Raw genomic sequence first — 17,431 nt, 5'->3', positions numbered from 1 at the left:
TTTCAATCTAAAAATACAGACAGACAAGACAATTAAGGGCGAGGGAAGTACTGGGTGAGAAGGAACAAGAGGAGGGCAATTGAGTAGTGGCTAGGAGCCAAAAGCAGTGGTGAAAAAGTGGGGTTTCAGCATAGATTTGAAAACAGGTAGAGATGGAGCTAGACGTACAGGCTCAGGAAGTCTATTCCAGGCATAAGGTGCCGCGAGGGAAAAGGAACGAAGCCTGGAGTTAGCAATGGAGGATAAGGGGGGCAACAAGAGAGATTTGTCCAGTGAGCGGAGTTCACGAGGAAGAATGTGGGGAGAGATGAGAGTGGAGAGGTAATGGGGAGCTGCAGAATGGATGCATTTAAAGGTCAGTAAGAGAAGTTTGAATTGTATGCGGAAGCGGACAGGGAGCCAGTGAAGTGACTTGAGGAGTGGGCTAGTGTGGGTATAACGATTTTGGCGGAAAATAAGTCATGCTGCAGAATTTTGGACAGACTGGAGAGGAGAGAGATGGCTGAGTGGAAGACCAGTGAGAAGCAAATTGCAATAATCCAAGCGAGAGGTGACAAGGGTTTGGATAAGGGTTCTGGTAGCGGATTCAGAAAGGAAGGGGCGAATCTTAGGTCTATTTGATTTTTGGCCTCTTGCTTTTGGTTAGCTTTAGCTTTTATAGTAAGACATTTCTTTAGCACTGCCTTCATACAACATATGCCAGTCATCTGAATTATACAAACTGTCACTAGAGGTTGACTAGTACAAGATCACGAATTGCACAGTAAAGTACCTCAACCAGCAGCATAGTACAAAAGTAAGCTGCTCACTTTTATTAAAATTAAGCTCCATTTAGATTTTTTAAAAAAGTTTTTTGTATTTCAAAGTTAATCTAACTTCGAGAAAGGCTTCTTTAAAACATCAGCAGGATGCCACTAGTGACTGAAGGGACATCTGCATAAATATGGAAGAAATTGTAGCAGGGGTCACAAATACACTTCTTCGCCACTCATTTTGGATCATTGGATTGGATTAAAAGTTAGTGTTGATGATTTCTCAGGGTATGTTATCCTAGTAAACTTACCAAACCTACTTACCAGTCTTACAATTTCACTACCTGCATTTTTCTAATCAATAAGAACATATAGCAGCTGTAAATAGCACTCTGATCCTCTGAATACCTTGCAAGAATTATGGGCACTTATCAGAAAGACAATCCATCTGTTTGCATTATTTTGTTCTCATACTACTTTTAAGAATCATATTTTAATTGTGTACGCTTTAAAAATGCATCTGTTATTTTTATTATGTTTAAGGAGAAGAGTGAGAGGACTCTCCACCAATGGCATAGTGGATTTTAAAACATGGACAGAAACTAAACATACACCAGAACAAGTCAGCAAGGAAATGCAGATCTGCCACAAAAGAAAATTCCTAGCTCGTTCCTTACACCACTCACCAGTCTCAAACCAAGTTGTCAGTTTTGCTGTAACGTAATCTTCCTTTCATTTTTAAGTTGCTTCCTAAGAGTGTCAAAAATTGGGGATTTTTTTTATTTTGAAAACTTGGGACTGAACTTAGAAGTGCAACCTAAGGTACATACAGCAGCTAGACATTATTGGTTATGGAGAAAGCAACGAAATCTATAATGCTCATGGTAATTTTATGTGGGATTGTAGTCACATTCAGCTTTCTTTTGGTTCAGTTCTAGGCCTGTGGGTCCCTGATCCGGGCTGCTTTGTAGTTGTGTTATAAGTACCTGGCCCTAAACTGTGGTGATGACATGGCAGTGCATCCCAAGGGCTACATGATGGATGGCCGTGTCCTGATGAAGAAAAGGCACAAAGAAACCCATCCTGTTTACCAAGAGCTTTATAAATATGCCACAATGTTTATAAACATATTTCCCATACATTATAAGAGGCAATTTTTGACTCAGAAAAGGGAAAGCAGCAAAATAGGGGATTGTGAATTTTATATATGTATATATTTTTTTTGCTTGTTTCATAAAAAATTACCACTTTGCAGTTTACAGCAAAATAAAAAAAGTTATAAAAGCAAATACTTTTCATAATGCATAAAAGTTTGTCATATTGCTTTCACTGTATATTTTTGTTCCACATTCGGGCTCCTACTGGAGCACTTACATATTTATTAGCCCCGAGTAGATAAAAACAGTGTCTGTCGTCTTTCATGCTGCTGCTTCCTCCTGACAATGGGGTGTCATAGCTGTACCTTTTTAGATCACATGCAAGAGTTTCTAATGAAAACAGTTGTATTACAATAATTCTGTAGACATAATTATAATGGTATTGTGTAAATGGGAGCCATTAGAAAGCAGTTTTTCTTATGTATCTTGACATCTGATTTTTTTTAGTGGAGTCAGGATCTCTCTGTATAATTACACCAATATCTCAGCAGTCTGTCTTATAGGAACACTTTAGTGCACTTTGACTATAAAGTTAGCTGTGTTTAGTGTTTCCCTATAAGACTAGAGTGCTAATCAAAACATTTTATTTCATGATAGTCCTGAAGGAGAGAAAAAAATATAGAATTGAAAAAGTCAGTATTTCTTTCTGTATGCTAGGACTGGGAAATGTTAAGAACTACTGGTAAATTCCCTTCTGGGCCAAATCAGGGAGACTTAACTTCGTAAGAATCTCTTCTTGATAGGATCTGTCAATATCCCAGAAGAAATCTCATGATTTGAAAAGGTCATGTTTTCTTTCAAGTGCTGTGATCATCAATTCCAGTCCTTGAGGGCTGCCACCAGATCAGGTTTTCAGGATGTCTGTAATGAATACGTAGCAGTGGCGTTCCTAGCCTGGATGCAGCGCTCCCCCCCCTGCTAAATGACACACCCCCCCCCCCCCCCCCCCGGGTGCATGCCGGAAGTAACCTGTTCCAGGGCACAGGTAGCTGCAGCGAACGAGAGAAGTTAGCAAACTTGGAGCAGGCGCGCGCTGTGGCACCCCCCAGCGGCGTGCACCCAGGGCGGACCGCCCCCCCCTTGGTACGCCACTGATACGTATGAAGAGATTTACATACAATGGAACAAGTAGACATACTAATCTCTCTCATGCATATTCATTAGGGATATTTTGGAAACCTGACCCATTGGTGACCCTCAAGGACTGGGCGTGGATTCGAGAGGCCTAGGTGTATGAACACTGTAAAATAGCACTATGTACTCACAGGGGGGGGGGGGGTACTTCAATATCTGCAGCATCCAAGCTGGTGCAATCAACGTGCTGATTTAATAATGTTGTTAGGTCATTTTTCAACTTTCCAAATGGGTATGTAGGGATTTCAGGAGGAAAAATGTAATGTGACCAAGTGCAGTAACATTTTGTTTTCTTTAGCAACAATTTGGCTATTGTCCTTTGTTTAGTATTAAGTGTTTAGGTTTTTCAGTATTTGTTCATGGAGATGATGTTATATTCAAGAATTGGTTCTTGTATTGCGATGCATTTCTGTTTGTCGTAAATATAAATTAAAAAAATAAAATAAAATTACTTGTCTAAGTTTAGGTGTGTTTGTTTTTTTAATATGTTCTCTTTTCCAGCTATAATTATAGATATTTAAAATGTCTGCCATTGTTGACAGTGTTTGTCACATGATTTTATTGCATGTGCAAGCTTATATAATATGATATCATTCAGTCCCTAGGAATAGAATAGAAAATACTATTGTACTTCTCACTCTCCTTTATTGGCTATAGCTCTTACAACACAGGTTTTGTTCATTTAGGGTTTTTTTTTGTGTATCTTGTAAAATCTGATATGATAGACAAAAAAGGGTTAATATCTCCATTGAATACTTAGCTATTTTCAGGTGGAAAAATGTAATACATTGCATTACTTATACATATTAAGATAAGTTGAAAGCCCATTTTTGAAGAATGTATGAACACTGCAGATAAAAATGTAAGAACTGAATTGCAAATAAACTACCACCCAATGTCTATAGCTCTTGCAGATTCAGTTGTTTCATGTCTTTTTTTTCATGCTTTGTTGCCTGTAGTCTCTCTCTAATCCTACTGTGCGCTGCTTCTTGTAATTCCCCCCCCCCCCCCTCCTTTTTTTTTGTGTTTAGCCACATTCAGTGCTCTCAGTACTAACCATGCCAAGCCTAAAGTGTTAATAGTAAATCTGAGATTGAGCTCCTACTCCCTGATTTAGGTGTTAGGTTCATCACTGTCACTGTCTACACAAAACCAACCCATGTGGAGACTTCATCCTAAGAGAAATCTTTTACATAATGGCACAGAGCAAATGTTGAGACAAGCATTAACAGTACCTTTGAGAGACTGAGACTGAGATAATCTCCAATATACCACAGAACAGGAGTGAGGATCTTTCCTGCCATGTTATATGCAAAACAAACCATTTGGAAACTTCACTCCATAATGGCATAAAAGTCAGCTGTAAATAACCAAGCTTCCGAAAGGCTAGTCTTTAAGAACCCCCAACTCTCTAGCAAAAGAGTTCCACACAATGGCTTGGCACAAAAAAATTGGCCCTTTAGAGTCCGAGCTGATGATCTCCTGAGATGATCATAATTTTCTAGATTATTAAGCCATCAAAAAGATATTGAAGACCCTCATCAACATTCATAGAGCAGAGACAAAATTTTGAATTTATTTGAAAACTAAAGAAACGCTCACGGAGGCTGTTCAGTATTACAGCAAATTGATCAATACAAAAACTGCAGTATTCTGGATTAGCTAATCTCTGGAGATGATTTTTAGGTAAATTTAAATGCAAAGCATCACAGTCGTATCTTAATGTAACTAAGGAATGTAAAGATGTGTATCTGTACTTTATTCCATAGTTTCACTTAACAATAGCCATACTGGGTCAGACCAATGGTCCATCTAGCCCAGTATCCTGTTTCCAACAGTGGCCAATCCAGGTCACAAGTACCTGTCAGAAACCCAAATAGTAGCAACATTCCATGCTACCAATCCCAGGGCAAGCAGAGGCTTCCCCACGTCTGTCTCAATAGCAGACTACTTGTCCTCCAGAAACTTGTCCAAACCTTTTTAAAACCCAGATCCACTAACTGCTGTTACTATATCCTCCGGCAAAGAGTTCCAGAGCTTAACTATTCGTTGAGTAAAAAAATATTTCCTATTTTTTTTTTAAGTATTTTCATGTAACCATAAATTTATACTGCTTTGTTACCCTATGGTCACCCATCCATCTCTCCCAGTTTCTCATCTCCCCCTACCTTCCCCATGAGACTGTCATTAGAATGCTTTTATGTTTCACAGATATATTTTGTTATATGTCATCATTTGCTCATTTCTGAATCTCCTATCTGAAAAAGGAGGGGTTACCTTCGAAAGTTCATCTTATTTTCTTTTCTCTGTTTTATTTATATTTATTACCTATAAAAGTGGACTAACATGGCAACCCTACCACTTTACCCATGTTTCAAGTCAAAAGATAACTTAATATATAAGGCAATGCATATCTGCAGGCTACCCAACCTTCCCCTCCCCACCCCTGTTGTCACCCAGTCTTGCCGTCTATACCCCTTTGTCACCAGTCTTGCTCTCTCCTCTACCCTATTCTCAACCTCTCATTCACTCTTCCCTGTCGTCACCCAGTGTGTCATCTACTCTCCCCCTACTCCATCACCCAGTCTAAAGCTTGCCCTCCCCCTCCACTCTGCTGTCACTCACTCACTCTCCCCCTGCCGTCACCTAGTGTCCTCCTTCTTCCTCTATAATTGGCCATCCCAAGCTCCCATCATAGCTAGCCCTCACCACCTAGCAAGCTAGTGAGATGCCTCCAGCCCACACCACCCAAGAAACCAGTCAGCCACCCCCATCATTCAACTAGCCATATAGCCTCTCCATGCACCCTTGCAAAACATGCTTTCACTCTCACAAGTCGCTTAACCACCCCCTAGCATCTCCCATAGCCCTGCAAGCCAGTCATACCCTAAGCCCCAAAAGCCAGTCTCTGCTAGTCAATCTTCCAGCCCCCAGCCTTTCCCCATCCCTACAAGCCAATCAGCTTCCCAAACTTGTATCTCTATTCTTCCGTATTTTCCTTTAAGTCAATGAAGCCTCTTCCAGCTCCTGCCCCTGCATAGTGTTGTATAGTAACTAAGCAAAAGTACTACTACTACTCATTTCTATAGCGCTACTAGACGTACGCAGCGCTGTACACCTGAACATGAAGAAACAGTCCCTGCTCGACAGAGTTTACAATCTAATTAGGACAAACAGGACAAACGAGATATGGGAATATTAAAGTGAGGATGATAAAATAAGGGTTCTGAACAAGTGAATAAGGGTTAGAAGTTAAAAGCAGCATCAAAAAGGTGGGCTTTTAGCTTAGATTTGAAGACAGCCAGAGATGCAGCTTGACGTACCAGCTCAGGAAGTCTATTCCAGGCATATGGTGCAGCAAGATAAAAGGAATGGAGTCTGGAGTTAGCGGTGGAGGAGAAGAATGCAGATAAGAGAGATTTACCCAGTGAACGGAGTTCCCTGGGAGGAATGTAGGGAGAGATGAGAGTGGAGAGGTACTGAGGAGCTGCAGAATGAATGCACTTATAAGGAGTTTGAACTGTATGTGGAAACGGATAGGAAGCCAGTGAAGTGACTTGAGGAAAGGGATAATATGAGCATAACGACACTGGCAGAATATTAGTCGTGCAGCAGAATTTTGAACAGATTGAAGAGGAGAGAGATGGCTAAGTGGGAGACCTGTGAGAAGCAAGTTTCAATAGTCTAAGCGAGAGGTGATAAGAGTGTGGGTGAGAGTTCTGGTAGTGTGCTCAGAAAGGAAAGGGTGAATGTTGGTGATATTATGAGAAAGAAACGACAGGTTTTAGCAGTCTGCTGAATATGTGCAGAGAAGGAGAGGGAGGAGTCGAAGATGACTCCAAGGTTACGAGCTGATGAGACAGGAAGGATGAGAGCTTTATCCACAGAAATAGAGAATGGGGGAGGAGGAGAGGTTGGTTTAGGGGGAAAGATAAGAAGCTCAGTCTTGGTCATGTTTAGTTTCAGATGGCGCTGAGACATCCAGGCAGCAATGTCAGATAGGCAGGCTGATACTTTGGCCTGGATTTCAGCTGAGATTTCTGGTGTGGAGAGGTAGATCTGGGAGTCATCAGCGTAAAGATGATACTGAAAACCATGGGAAGAGATCAGAGTACCAAGGGAAGAAGTATAAATGGAGAAAAGAAGAGGTCCCAGGTCAGATCCCTGAGATACACCAACTGACAGTGGGATAGAAGTAGAGGAGGATCCACTAGAGTATACACTAAAGGTACGCTGGGAGAAATAAGAAGAAAACAAGGAAAGAACGGAGCCCTGAAATCCAAGTGAGGACAGCGTATCAAGGAGTAGGCTGTGATCAACAGTGTCAAAAGCAGCAGATCGAGAAGGATGAGGATAGAATAGAGACCTTTGGATCTGGCCAGGAACAGATCATTGGAGACTTTAGCAAGCACTGTTTCAGTTGAATGAAGGGGGCGAAAGCCAGATTGAAGTGGATCAAGAATAGCTTGAGATGAAAGAAAAGTCAAGGCAATGGCGGTGAACAGCACGTTCAAGTATTTGGATAGGAAAGGGAGGAGGGAGATGGGGCGATAGTTGGAAGGACAGGTAGGGTCCAATGAAGGATTTTTAAGGAGTGGTGTGACTACGGCATGTTTGAAGGCATCAGGAACAGTCACAGTGGAAAATGAAAGATTGAGGATATGACAGATAAAAGGGATGACAGTAGGAGAGATAGTGTTAAGTAGATGGGTGGGAATAGGATCAGAGGAACAGGTAGTTAGTTTCGAGGAGGAAAGAAGATGTGTAGTTTCCTCCAGTGATTTCAGAAAAGGAAGAAAAGGAGGCAGGGGTTGGAGGGTTGAGAGAATGGACTAAGGGAAGGAGAGGTGGAGGTGACCTGGTTGAGAATTCAAGTTTAATCTTGTGAACCTTATCATGAAAGTACTCAGCCAGAGTCTGGGCAGAAAGTGAAAAGGGGAGTTGGAGTTGAAGGCACTTTGAGGAGAGAGTTCAGTGTGGCAAAGAGACGTCAAGGGTTGGAGCTAAGAGAATTTGTCAACTGGATGTAATAGTCCTGTTTGACAAGTAAAAGAGCAGACTGGAAGGAGGTCAGCAAGAATTTGAAATGTATGAAGTCAGCATGGGCACGGGATTTCAGCCAAAGGTGTTTGGCAGAGCAGGCACAGGAACGTAGGTAGCGGATTCTAGAGGTCAGCCAAGGCTGGGGTTTGGTACGTTTTACAGAATGGGGAATGGGAGGAGCGAGAGTATCCAGAGGAGAGAATAGTATTATAGGAAGAGACAGCCTCATTGACAGACTTGGATAACATAGTGATAGAGAAGAGATTTGAAACACTGGCGGACAGAGTAGAAGGGTTAATAGCCTGAAGATTCCTAAACGTATTGGTTAAGATTGGATGGGACTGGGGAGGAGGGTGTTTAAGTGTGAAAGTTATCAGATGATTGTCAGAGAGGGGAAGAGTTGAGGCACAGAAATTGGAGAGTGAGCAGTTTGAGAAGAGGATAAGATCAAGACAGTGGCCATTCTGGTGAGTGGGGGCAGTGGAGCACAGTTGAAGATTGAAAGAGGATGTTAAAGCAAGAAACTGAGAAGCATAAGAGTCAGAGGGATCATTAGCATGAATGTTAAAATCACCAAGAATGAGGGAGGGAAGGAAGGAGATGAAGGTTCAAGGAAGAAGGAAAGCCAGGCATCAAAATCAGTGAGAAAGGAAGAAAGGGACTTATCAGGGGGTCGATAAATGACTGCTATTCAGAGAGGCAGAGTAACTAGTTACTGTACTTAAATAAAAGTGTTGTTACTTTTACCAAAGTAATAATTTGATCAATTTTTGCTAAAATTGTACTTAGTTACATCTGATGCTTGCAATTGAAAGTAAAATGTAATCACAACAGGATTGTGAAAAATTCCAAGACTGGGCATCCAAATGGCAGATGAAGTTTAATGTGAGCAAGTGCAAAGTGATGCATGTGGGAAAGAGGAACCCGAACTATAGCTACGTGATGCAAGGTTTCACATTAGGAGTCACTGACCAGGAAAGGGATCTAGGTGTCATCGTTGAGGATACGTTGAAGCCCTCTGCTCAGTGTGCATTGGCGGCAAGGAAAGCAAATAGAACGTTAGGTATTATTAGGAAAGGAATGGGAAAAAATGAGGATGTTATAATGCCTTTGTAATGCTCCATGGTGCGACCGTACCTTGAATACTGTGTGCAATTCTGGTCACCACATCTCAAAAACGATATAGTGGAAGGTACAGAGAAGGCGATGAAAATGATAAAGGGGATGGGATGACTTCCCTATGAGGAAAGGCTAAAGCAGCTAGGGCTCTTCAGCTTAGAGAAAAAATGGCTGAGGTGAGTTATGATAGAAGTGTATACAATAATGAGTAGAGTGAAACGAGTAGACATGAATCGCTTGTTTACTCTTTCCAAAAACAGTAGGATTAGGGGGCATGCAATGAAGCTACAAAATATTTCTTCACTCAACATGTAATCAAACTCTGGAATTCGTTGCCAGAGAATGTGGCAAAAGCAGTTAGCTTAGCGGGGTTTTAAAAAGGTTTGGATAACTTCCTATTTATTTATTACATTTGTACCGCGCCCTTTCTCATCGCAGGCTCAATGCGGCTTACATAGTAAGAAGAAAATACAATCTGTAGTATCAGAATCATCAAAGGAGGCATGTGATAGGACAAATGAACAAGGAGTAAATGGGATAGAAGAGGTGTGAGAGAAAGGATAGGGATTGGTAAGGAGGTGGGGTGATAAAGGAGAAGTTGTGACAAGCATTGAGGGTAAGAAGGTTGGTAGGAGATATTTTCTAAGTCATTGTTAATGATTAGTTGAACCGGTAAATAGATGTATTGCTTATGTTTGCTTATGGTAGGTCAAGTCATTCGGGTAAACCTGTTTGAATAGTTGGGTTTTCAATCGTTTCCTAAAGGGAAGATATTCATTAATTTACCAAATGTATCTGGGTAGAGCATTCCAAAGTTGGGATTCCTAAAAGTCCATAGGCCATTATTAAAATGAACATGGGGAAAATCCACTGCTTATTTCTAGGATAAGCAACATAAAATGTATTGTACTGTTTTGGCATCTTGCCAGGTACTTGTGACCTGGATTGGCCACTGTGGGAAACAGGATGTTTGGCTTGATGGATCTATGGTCTTGTCCCAGTATGGCAACACTTATGAAGCAAGATATAAATGATTCCTTAGTAAACCAAACAAAGCAGCAAAAACTGGAACAGGATTTTGCTAACGCAAACCTTGTCACAGAAATAGTGGACCATCTCATCTAAATTTTGCTATTCAGGGAATATAGGGTAAAGGATTATGGATTTTGGTGATATCAGGTCAGTTTAAAATGGAGATGAAGCTGAATGGTTGTGATTCTTGGTGAACAGACATGTATCTCTACCACAACAGACTTCTGGTCATCCCATGGAAAATTTTGGGGTGATGGTTCACTGGATTGATAAGAGGAGGATTAGAGAGGAGGTCCCCTTGTCTGGTCTTACGAAAACTGAAGGGTTCACACATTTGACATTCTTGCATCACTTCTCGAATACATTCATATGCAGTTTGCCATCAGATGAACAATTGTTAGAACAATAATGATTCCAACTTCATGAAAGCCCTCTCTGTAACTGGACATCATGACAATGATAATCAAGATGAAAGTGATGAATTAGACAGCACTAATTGTAATGCAGGTGATAATGGCGATGATGATGACAAAGCATTCTTTGCTATAAGGAAGTCAAGTGTTTCAGACAAAGATTTCCTTCATCAGTACCTGCAGACCCAGTCAGAAGACAGCAGTAGTATTACAGCCTGGTTGGATTTGAAGGAACTTTTAGCTGTGATGGTTTAATAATGACTCACAAGCAAACCCGCATGAGTAACAGTCATTTTTAAAATTTAGTTTTATTAATAGCAAAGTGGATTGAATTGTAGAGCAATAAAGTTGTTGGAATAATAACAATAGTTGCATTCATTGTAGTCGTGGTACTTTTAATCAAAAAGTATTATATAAGGCAATAACTTGTTTACTTTCACTTCCTCACTATACTTTTGCTTACGTATTAAAACATACATTTAGTTTTACTTTTGCTTAAGTTCTTTGACCTAGTACTTTGAAAAATTGCCCCTGCCCCCACCCCACCGCTACAAGCCAGTCAGCCTCCTCTCTTTCCACAGCACCAATGATCCTGTGGAAACCGCCAAAGCACAGACTTCAAGAAAAAAAGTGTCACTGCTGGAGCATCTTCGTCCCTGCACCACACATCTCTGCGTGAGTTTCAGGCAAGTGATGCAGGTACTCTCAGACAGCTCTGTTGGTCTCAGGTTCACAAGTTTCATGAAACCAGCACAAGAGTACCTGCTCTGTGTGGCTCGAACACACATAGAGCGCTCAATGTAGGGAAGAAGAAACTCCTGCTCTAGCCACCGTTGGAGCAGCAGCTACAAGAGATTAGCACTTTTTTTCTTTTAAGAACCATGAAAAATCCAGAGTGGCATAAGGGAATTTCTGTCACCTGGGGATTTATCAAGCCCTGGCCTAGAGCAGAACAAAATTCACAGATAGCAAATCTCAGATCTTATTGATAAACAGACATTTGACAAATGACAATTTCTGGGTACAGAAATATGTTCGTCACAACTTATCAATAAGGCCTGATTGCTAGAAGATGAAGACAAACACAAACACAAATTAGTGACTGGGTGGGGAGGGCTGGGTCACTTAGATATCTACTGGGAGCACAGAGATTCTCTAATGTAAGTCTGTTCTGTGTTACTAATATCTTTGAGGCTACTGTTGGAGACAGGATGTTGGACTAGTGGGCCATTGGTCTGAATTAACAAGTTCATGTTGGTTATCCTCTTTCCACTCTGGCCAGCAAGAGGAGTGATACATAGAGGAGCAGCATAAAGTCACAGGGAAGGGGAGGTGGAAGGTGTAGAGGGGTAAAGCATGTATCAACAAAACTAACTTTTCCTTTCAAAGAAAACTGCATTTTCAAGTTGCAATGCAATCGTAGACTTGTAGGTGGTCTTGAATAGATGCTTCAACAAGATCTGCAGTGCTCAGGTGTACCATGGTGCCTCACTCATTTACACTCATGCCAGCTGCAGCCCCATTTGCCTTTCAGATCTCACGAGACACTTGCCATTGTCAATAAATTTAAAATTATTGTGCAGCACCTAGTAACACAAGGATTATCTCAAAAGAGGCTTCAAGACATGTGGCACTTTAACATGAAAGTATGTGCTCCAAGTTTCCAGTTCTTCGAAATGCCGAAGCAAAGAGGAAGATCGGCTGCTGCAGGGACCCCAAGCCGGCCTCAGCTTCAATGCCGGGTCCTTTAGAGTCTTATTTACGGAGACCTGAAGTGATTGAGAGAACGGAAGGCAGCATGCTGACGGCGAACGGGCAAGGTGGAGATCTGACGACGTCCTTGCTTGATGTCACTCTGAGCCCCGTTCAAGGAGCACCCCCCCTGCAGCCCTGGTGTGCAAGTTCCCCAGCGAAATCTCCTCTCAGCCGGAGTGAGAGATTAGGGTCCCAGGGAGAACAACTGGAGAACAAAAGAGTGCTAAACTCCTTTAATTTAGACCCTGCCCCCGAGGGAATCAGCGGGAGATCGTTTGAATGCAAGTGAAACGAAAGCTGAAGACATTTCTACTGATAAGGAACAGACTTTACATTTTCCACAATTTTTAAAAGAGAAAACAGCTGAAGTAACTCTGGAAAATCTTGGGGCCTTAATTGTTAACCTGGGCAAGGTATTATGTCCTCAAAAGCAGATCCTTGAGACCAGGACAAAAAAATTAGAAGAGGAAATAGTAAATAATGAGATTAAAAAAACTGTAGAGAAAGTTGAGACTCAGGAAAAAAATGTTGCTCAATTTCAAGAAATTCAAACAACCATGATAAAAGACAATATGAATATGCGAGGAAGATTGAGTTTTTGGAAAACTCCCTGAGATCAAATAACTTAAGATTTCTGAATTTCCCCAGGGTGCCATCGATCACACCCAGGGAAATGTTGAACAGATACTTAAAATAAATTTTTGGACTTAAAGAAGATACTATTCCCCCTTTCTCTCAAGTATATTACCTGCCAAATAAACCAGCACAATTGTCCACTAATCAAACTGAACCCCCTTGGGATGTTTCAGCTATCCTAGAATCCTCTGATACGGATCTGGCTGTTTCTTCTACTTTATTGGCAACTGTTGCGTTAACCTTGGATAAAGTATGGATTATGAAAATGTTTTTCAAAAATAAAGACAAAGAGTTTTTGGGTCTTAAAATATCAATATTCCCAGATGTAACTAAAGAGACTCAGAAAAGACGTAGTCAGTTTTTACTGCTTAAGTTAGGAGTTCTTCAGATTGGGGCCACTTTTCATCTTCGGCACCCTTGTAAATGTATAGTCAGATTCCAATCAGTAAAATATGTTTTTTTTTGAGCCATCTCAACTCACAGAATTCCTTGTAACCAAACGCTCTCTGGGGTTGAGAGAATGTTAATGTTTATTGGCATTTATTTGAGCTCTGTTAATATATGACATTTTGATTTCACACAGGTTACTAAATTACTTTAGAAAATATTTTGTTTTCTTATTTTCCACTATTGATAATCTTGGATCCAAAATGAGGACTTGAGTGTATATTATACATTATAATCTTCCTTCTTTGTTATTAATTATTCCTGGAATGTATACCTTTCTGTACAAGCTTAGGCTTGATAATGATTGTTTATCAATTATATGTGAAGTAAAAAAAAAAACATGAAAGTATGTATATGTCATTTGTAGAAATCAAATATATCAAATGTAAAAACGTTTGCACATACAAAAATCAAATCTCTCTCTCTTTTAGAAAGGCATTTTTTCTTGATGAAACATCTGGTGTAAACAGTTACTTTTAAGTACTTCCTAACCTTTCTAGTATCATGGCATACCCAGCAACGGATTCATTTTGTTATGACGTAAGGTCACCTTCCCATGACATCGCCACATTCTGTTCTGTAACATGTACCTTCCCCCTTCCCTTCTTTTCTTCCCTCCCCTTGGAATTATTAGCTTCCTTTCATGTCCACACCATCTACCCTTCATGGGATTACCTTCATCCAGCTGCTATTTCTCCTCATGTGCTATCTTGGACCTGTAATAGATCTTGTGGTCTCACAAGGCCCACAGTGTTCCAACTTTGAAAGAAAGCTAGTAGGCGAGAAGACGGCAAAAGTTAAGATGTACTGCTTGCTGGCTCTATCAACTAGAGGGGATATAGCATATGGGACAAGGAAGACAGATCGATCAGCACTTTATTTCCAGCATCAGCAACTGTGACCCACCCTCAGCACACCAGCTAGGAACCTCAAATTACTCATCTGATTAAGACCCACCACTGGGCCTCAAGCCGCAATGGCATATATGTTAAGATCTGACTTCCTCTAACCCTGCCGGTAAATTACAAAGATAAGCAGATCAATCTAATACCAGAGAAACAACAGGAAAAAATATCTCTGTTTCACTTTATATACATGTTGGCAATGACAAAGCTGAAGAGTGCACGTCATGCATGAATATCAAAACACAGCAGCATTTTATACAATTATTTTACATTTAAGAAAAACACTTGAAAAATATTCTTCCACATTATTACAGGTCACAGTATTTAAAACAGATCAGCTCCATTTCTAATCAGCATTAACATTCTGTGTCGCTGTATTATTTCGGCATAACATGATTTCCAAAGATAATTAACCATAAAAAAAAAAAAACACACACACACACACACATATCAAGTTATGACTTCCTATCCAGTGCTCAAAAGTCAAGTAGGCTGAGTTCTAATAAAATAAAAGCGTTTCAAGTGCTAAGGTGTCCACGTTGTATTCCTATAATTTACAGCCTGAGAAGGGGAAAATTCCATTGGATATATTTCATCTTTCATATGGAATGGCCACAGCATCAGAAGTGTACCATTCATCAGTGTAATCATCTCAAGCAAAGTGCTAACAAAGTTACAAAATCTGATGCAAGACTCCTAATTAAAACTCATTATAGCCCTGAAAAAAAATACCCTGGCATCTGTATACAGTACGGCCACTAAAAACAGTTCACTGGTAATCAGTAAAAGGCACCATCCTACACTATTCTGGGTGTCTGCATCACTCTGGCATTTGCATAGATTGCTCAAAATACAATACGCAGCATATTAGCTTGGGCGTGGCTGCAGTCACTGAGGAAGAACAGAGCGCAGGACGTCAGTCGTAGCCCCCACATCAAGTGAGCAATGGTTTAAATCTGCTCTCCGTCTAGAGAGAAGGGAACAAAGTAGTCTCTTAAAGGAGCATCTTCTGCGTAAACAACTGCAAGTCGAAACGCACCCAAACTTCCCCCGTTGGCACTTCGTGCAGCAGTAAACGCTTTGTACTGGGTCCTTTGTTTTCCTGCTCAGTTCTGATTTTTGCTACTGGCACCTCAGTACGACCCAGGAAGTCTGTTGAGATGTAAAGAGGAAAGCATTAAGAACTGGCCACTCCTATTTCTCAGCAAGGTTTTAAGTCACATGTAATAATTGAATTCCAAAGTATGGATTGACATACATAGGGGGTCTTTTATTAAAGTGCGCTAGCGTTTTTAGCTCGTGCTAAAATTCAGCTGGTGCTAAACGCTGAGACACCCATGGGCGTCTCAGCATTTAGCGCCAGCTGATTTTAGTGCAAGCTGAAAACGCTAGCGCACTTTAATAAAAGACCCCCATAGTGAGGTGCTAGTTCAAAGTTCTCAGGCTCTGGAAAATGAAAACCTCTCAGTATACATACTGCGGTACATTTTTACACAGATAAAATATCCTGCTCTATCAAAAGACAACCATTTTACTTTTGAAATAAAACAAATTTATATTTATATATACAGTGGGGGAAATAAGTATTTGATCCCTTGCTGATTTTGTAAGTTTGCCCACTGACAAAGACATGAGCAGCCCATAATTGAAGGGTAGGTTATTGGTAACAGTGAGAGATAGCACATCACAAATTAAATCCGGAAAATCACATTGTGGAAAGTATATGAATTTATTTGCATTCTGCAGAGGGAAATAAGTATTTGATCCCCCACCAACCAGTAAGAGATCTGGCCCCTACAGACCAGGTAGATGCTCCAAATCAACTCGTTACCTGCATGACAGACAGCTGTCGGCAATGGTCACCTGTATGAAAGACACCTGTCCACAGACTCAGTGAATCAGTCAGACTCTAACCTCTACAAAATGGCCAAGAGCAAGGAGCTGTCTAAGGATGTCAGGGACAAGATCATACACCTGCACAAGGCTGGAATGGGCTACAAAACCATCAGTAAGACGCTGGGCGAGAAGGAGACAACTGTTGGTGCCATAGTAAGAAAATGGAAGAAGTACAAAATGACTGTCAATCGACAAAGATCTGGGGCTCCACGCAAAATCTCACCTCGTGGGGTATCCTTGATCATGAGGAAGGTTAGAAATCAGCCTACAACTACAAGGGGGGAACTTGTCAATGATCTCAAGGCAGCTGGGACCACTGTCACCACGAAAACCATTGGTAACACATTACGACATAACGGATTGCAATCCTGCAGTGCCCGCAAGGTCCCCCTGCTCCGGAAGGCACATGTGACGGCCCGTCTGAAGTTTGCCAGTGAACACCTGGATGATGCCGAGAGTGATTGGGAGAAGGTGCTGTGGTCAGATGAGACAAAAATTGAGCTCTTTGGCATGAACTCAACTCGCCGTGTTTGGAGGAAGAGAAATGCTGCCTATGACCCAAAGAACACCGTCCCCACTGTCAAGCATGGAGGTGGAAATGTTATGTTTTGGGGGTGTTTCTCTGCTAAGGGCACAGGACTACTTCACCGCATCAATGGGAGAATGGATGGGGCCATGTACCGTACAATTCTGAGTGACAACCTCCTTCCCTCCGCCAGGGCCTTAAAAATGGGTCGTGGCTGGGTCTTCCAGCACGACAATGACCCAAAACATACAGCCAAGGCAACAAAGGAGTGGCTCAGGAAGAAGCACATTAGGGTCATGGAGTGGCCTAGCCAGTCACCAGACCTTAATCCCATTGAAAACTTATGGAGGGAGCTGAAGCTGCGAGTTGCCAAGCGACAGCCCAGAACTCTTAATGATTTAGAGATGATCTGCAAAGAGGAGTGGACCAAAATTCCTCCTGACATGTGTGCAAACCTCATCATCAACTACAGAAGACGTCTGACCGCTGTGCTTGCCAACAAGGGTTTTGCCACCAAGTATTAGGTCTTGTTTGCCAGAGGGATTAAATACTTATTTCCCTCTGCAGAATGCAAATAAATTCATATACTTTCCACAATGTGATTTTCCGGATTTAA

General features: G+C 41.2%; 2 protein-coding genes across 3 annotated transcripts in view; one reads left to right on the top strand and one right to left on the bottom strand.

Moving 5' to 3' along the window:
- FAM228B (family with sequence similarity 228 member B) overlaps positions 1–1,476 on the top strand; it is a 110,375-nt gene extending 108,899 nt beyond the window's left edge. Inside the window, exon 9 of the mRNA XM_030195139.1 lies at positions 1,296–1,476. Within this exon, the coding sequence (XP_030050999.1) occupies positions 1,296–1,476 (181 nt within the window). The remainder of the gene's footprint in view (positions 1–1,295) is intronic.
- Positions 1,477–13,831: 12,355 nt separating this feature from the next.
- The window catches only part of ITSN2 (intersectin 2), a 353,877-nt gene continuing 350,277 nt past the window's right edge, over positions 13,832–17,431 (bottom strand). For both annotated transcript variants that reach the window (XM_030198794.1, XM_030198795.1), the window contains exon 39: positions 13,832–15,545. In XM_030198794.1, the coding sequence (XP_030054654.1) occupies positions 15,388–15,545 (158 nt within the window). In that variant the 3' untranslated portion in view covers positions 13,832–15,387. The remainder of the gene's footprint in view (positions 15,546–17,431) is intronic.

Source organism: Microcaecilia unicolor, chromosome 3 (genome assembly GCF_901765095.1).
Source record: "Microcaecilia unicolor chromosome 3, aMicUni1.1, whole genome shotgun sequence".
Classification (NCBI taxonomy): domain Eukaryota; kingdom Metazoa; phylum Chordata; class Amphibia; order Gymnophiona; family Siphonopidae; genus Microcaecilia; species Microcaecilia unicolor.
The sequence above is the reverse complement of the archived record's forward strand: the minus strand, read 5'-3'. Positions and strand labels throughout refer to the sequence as shown.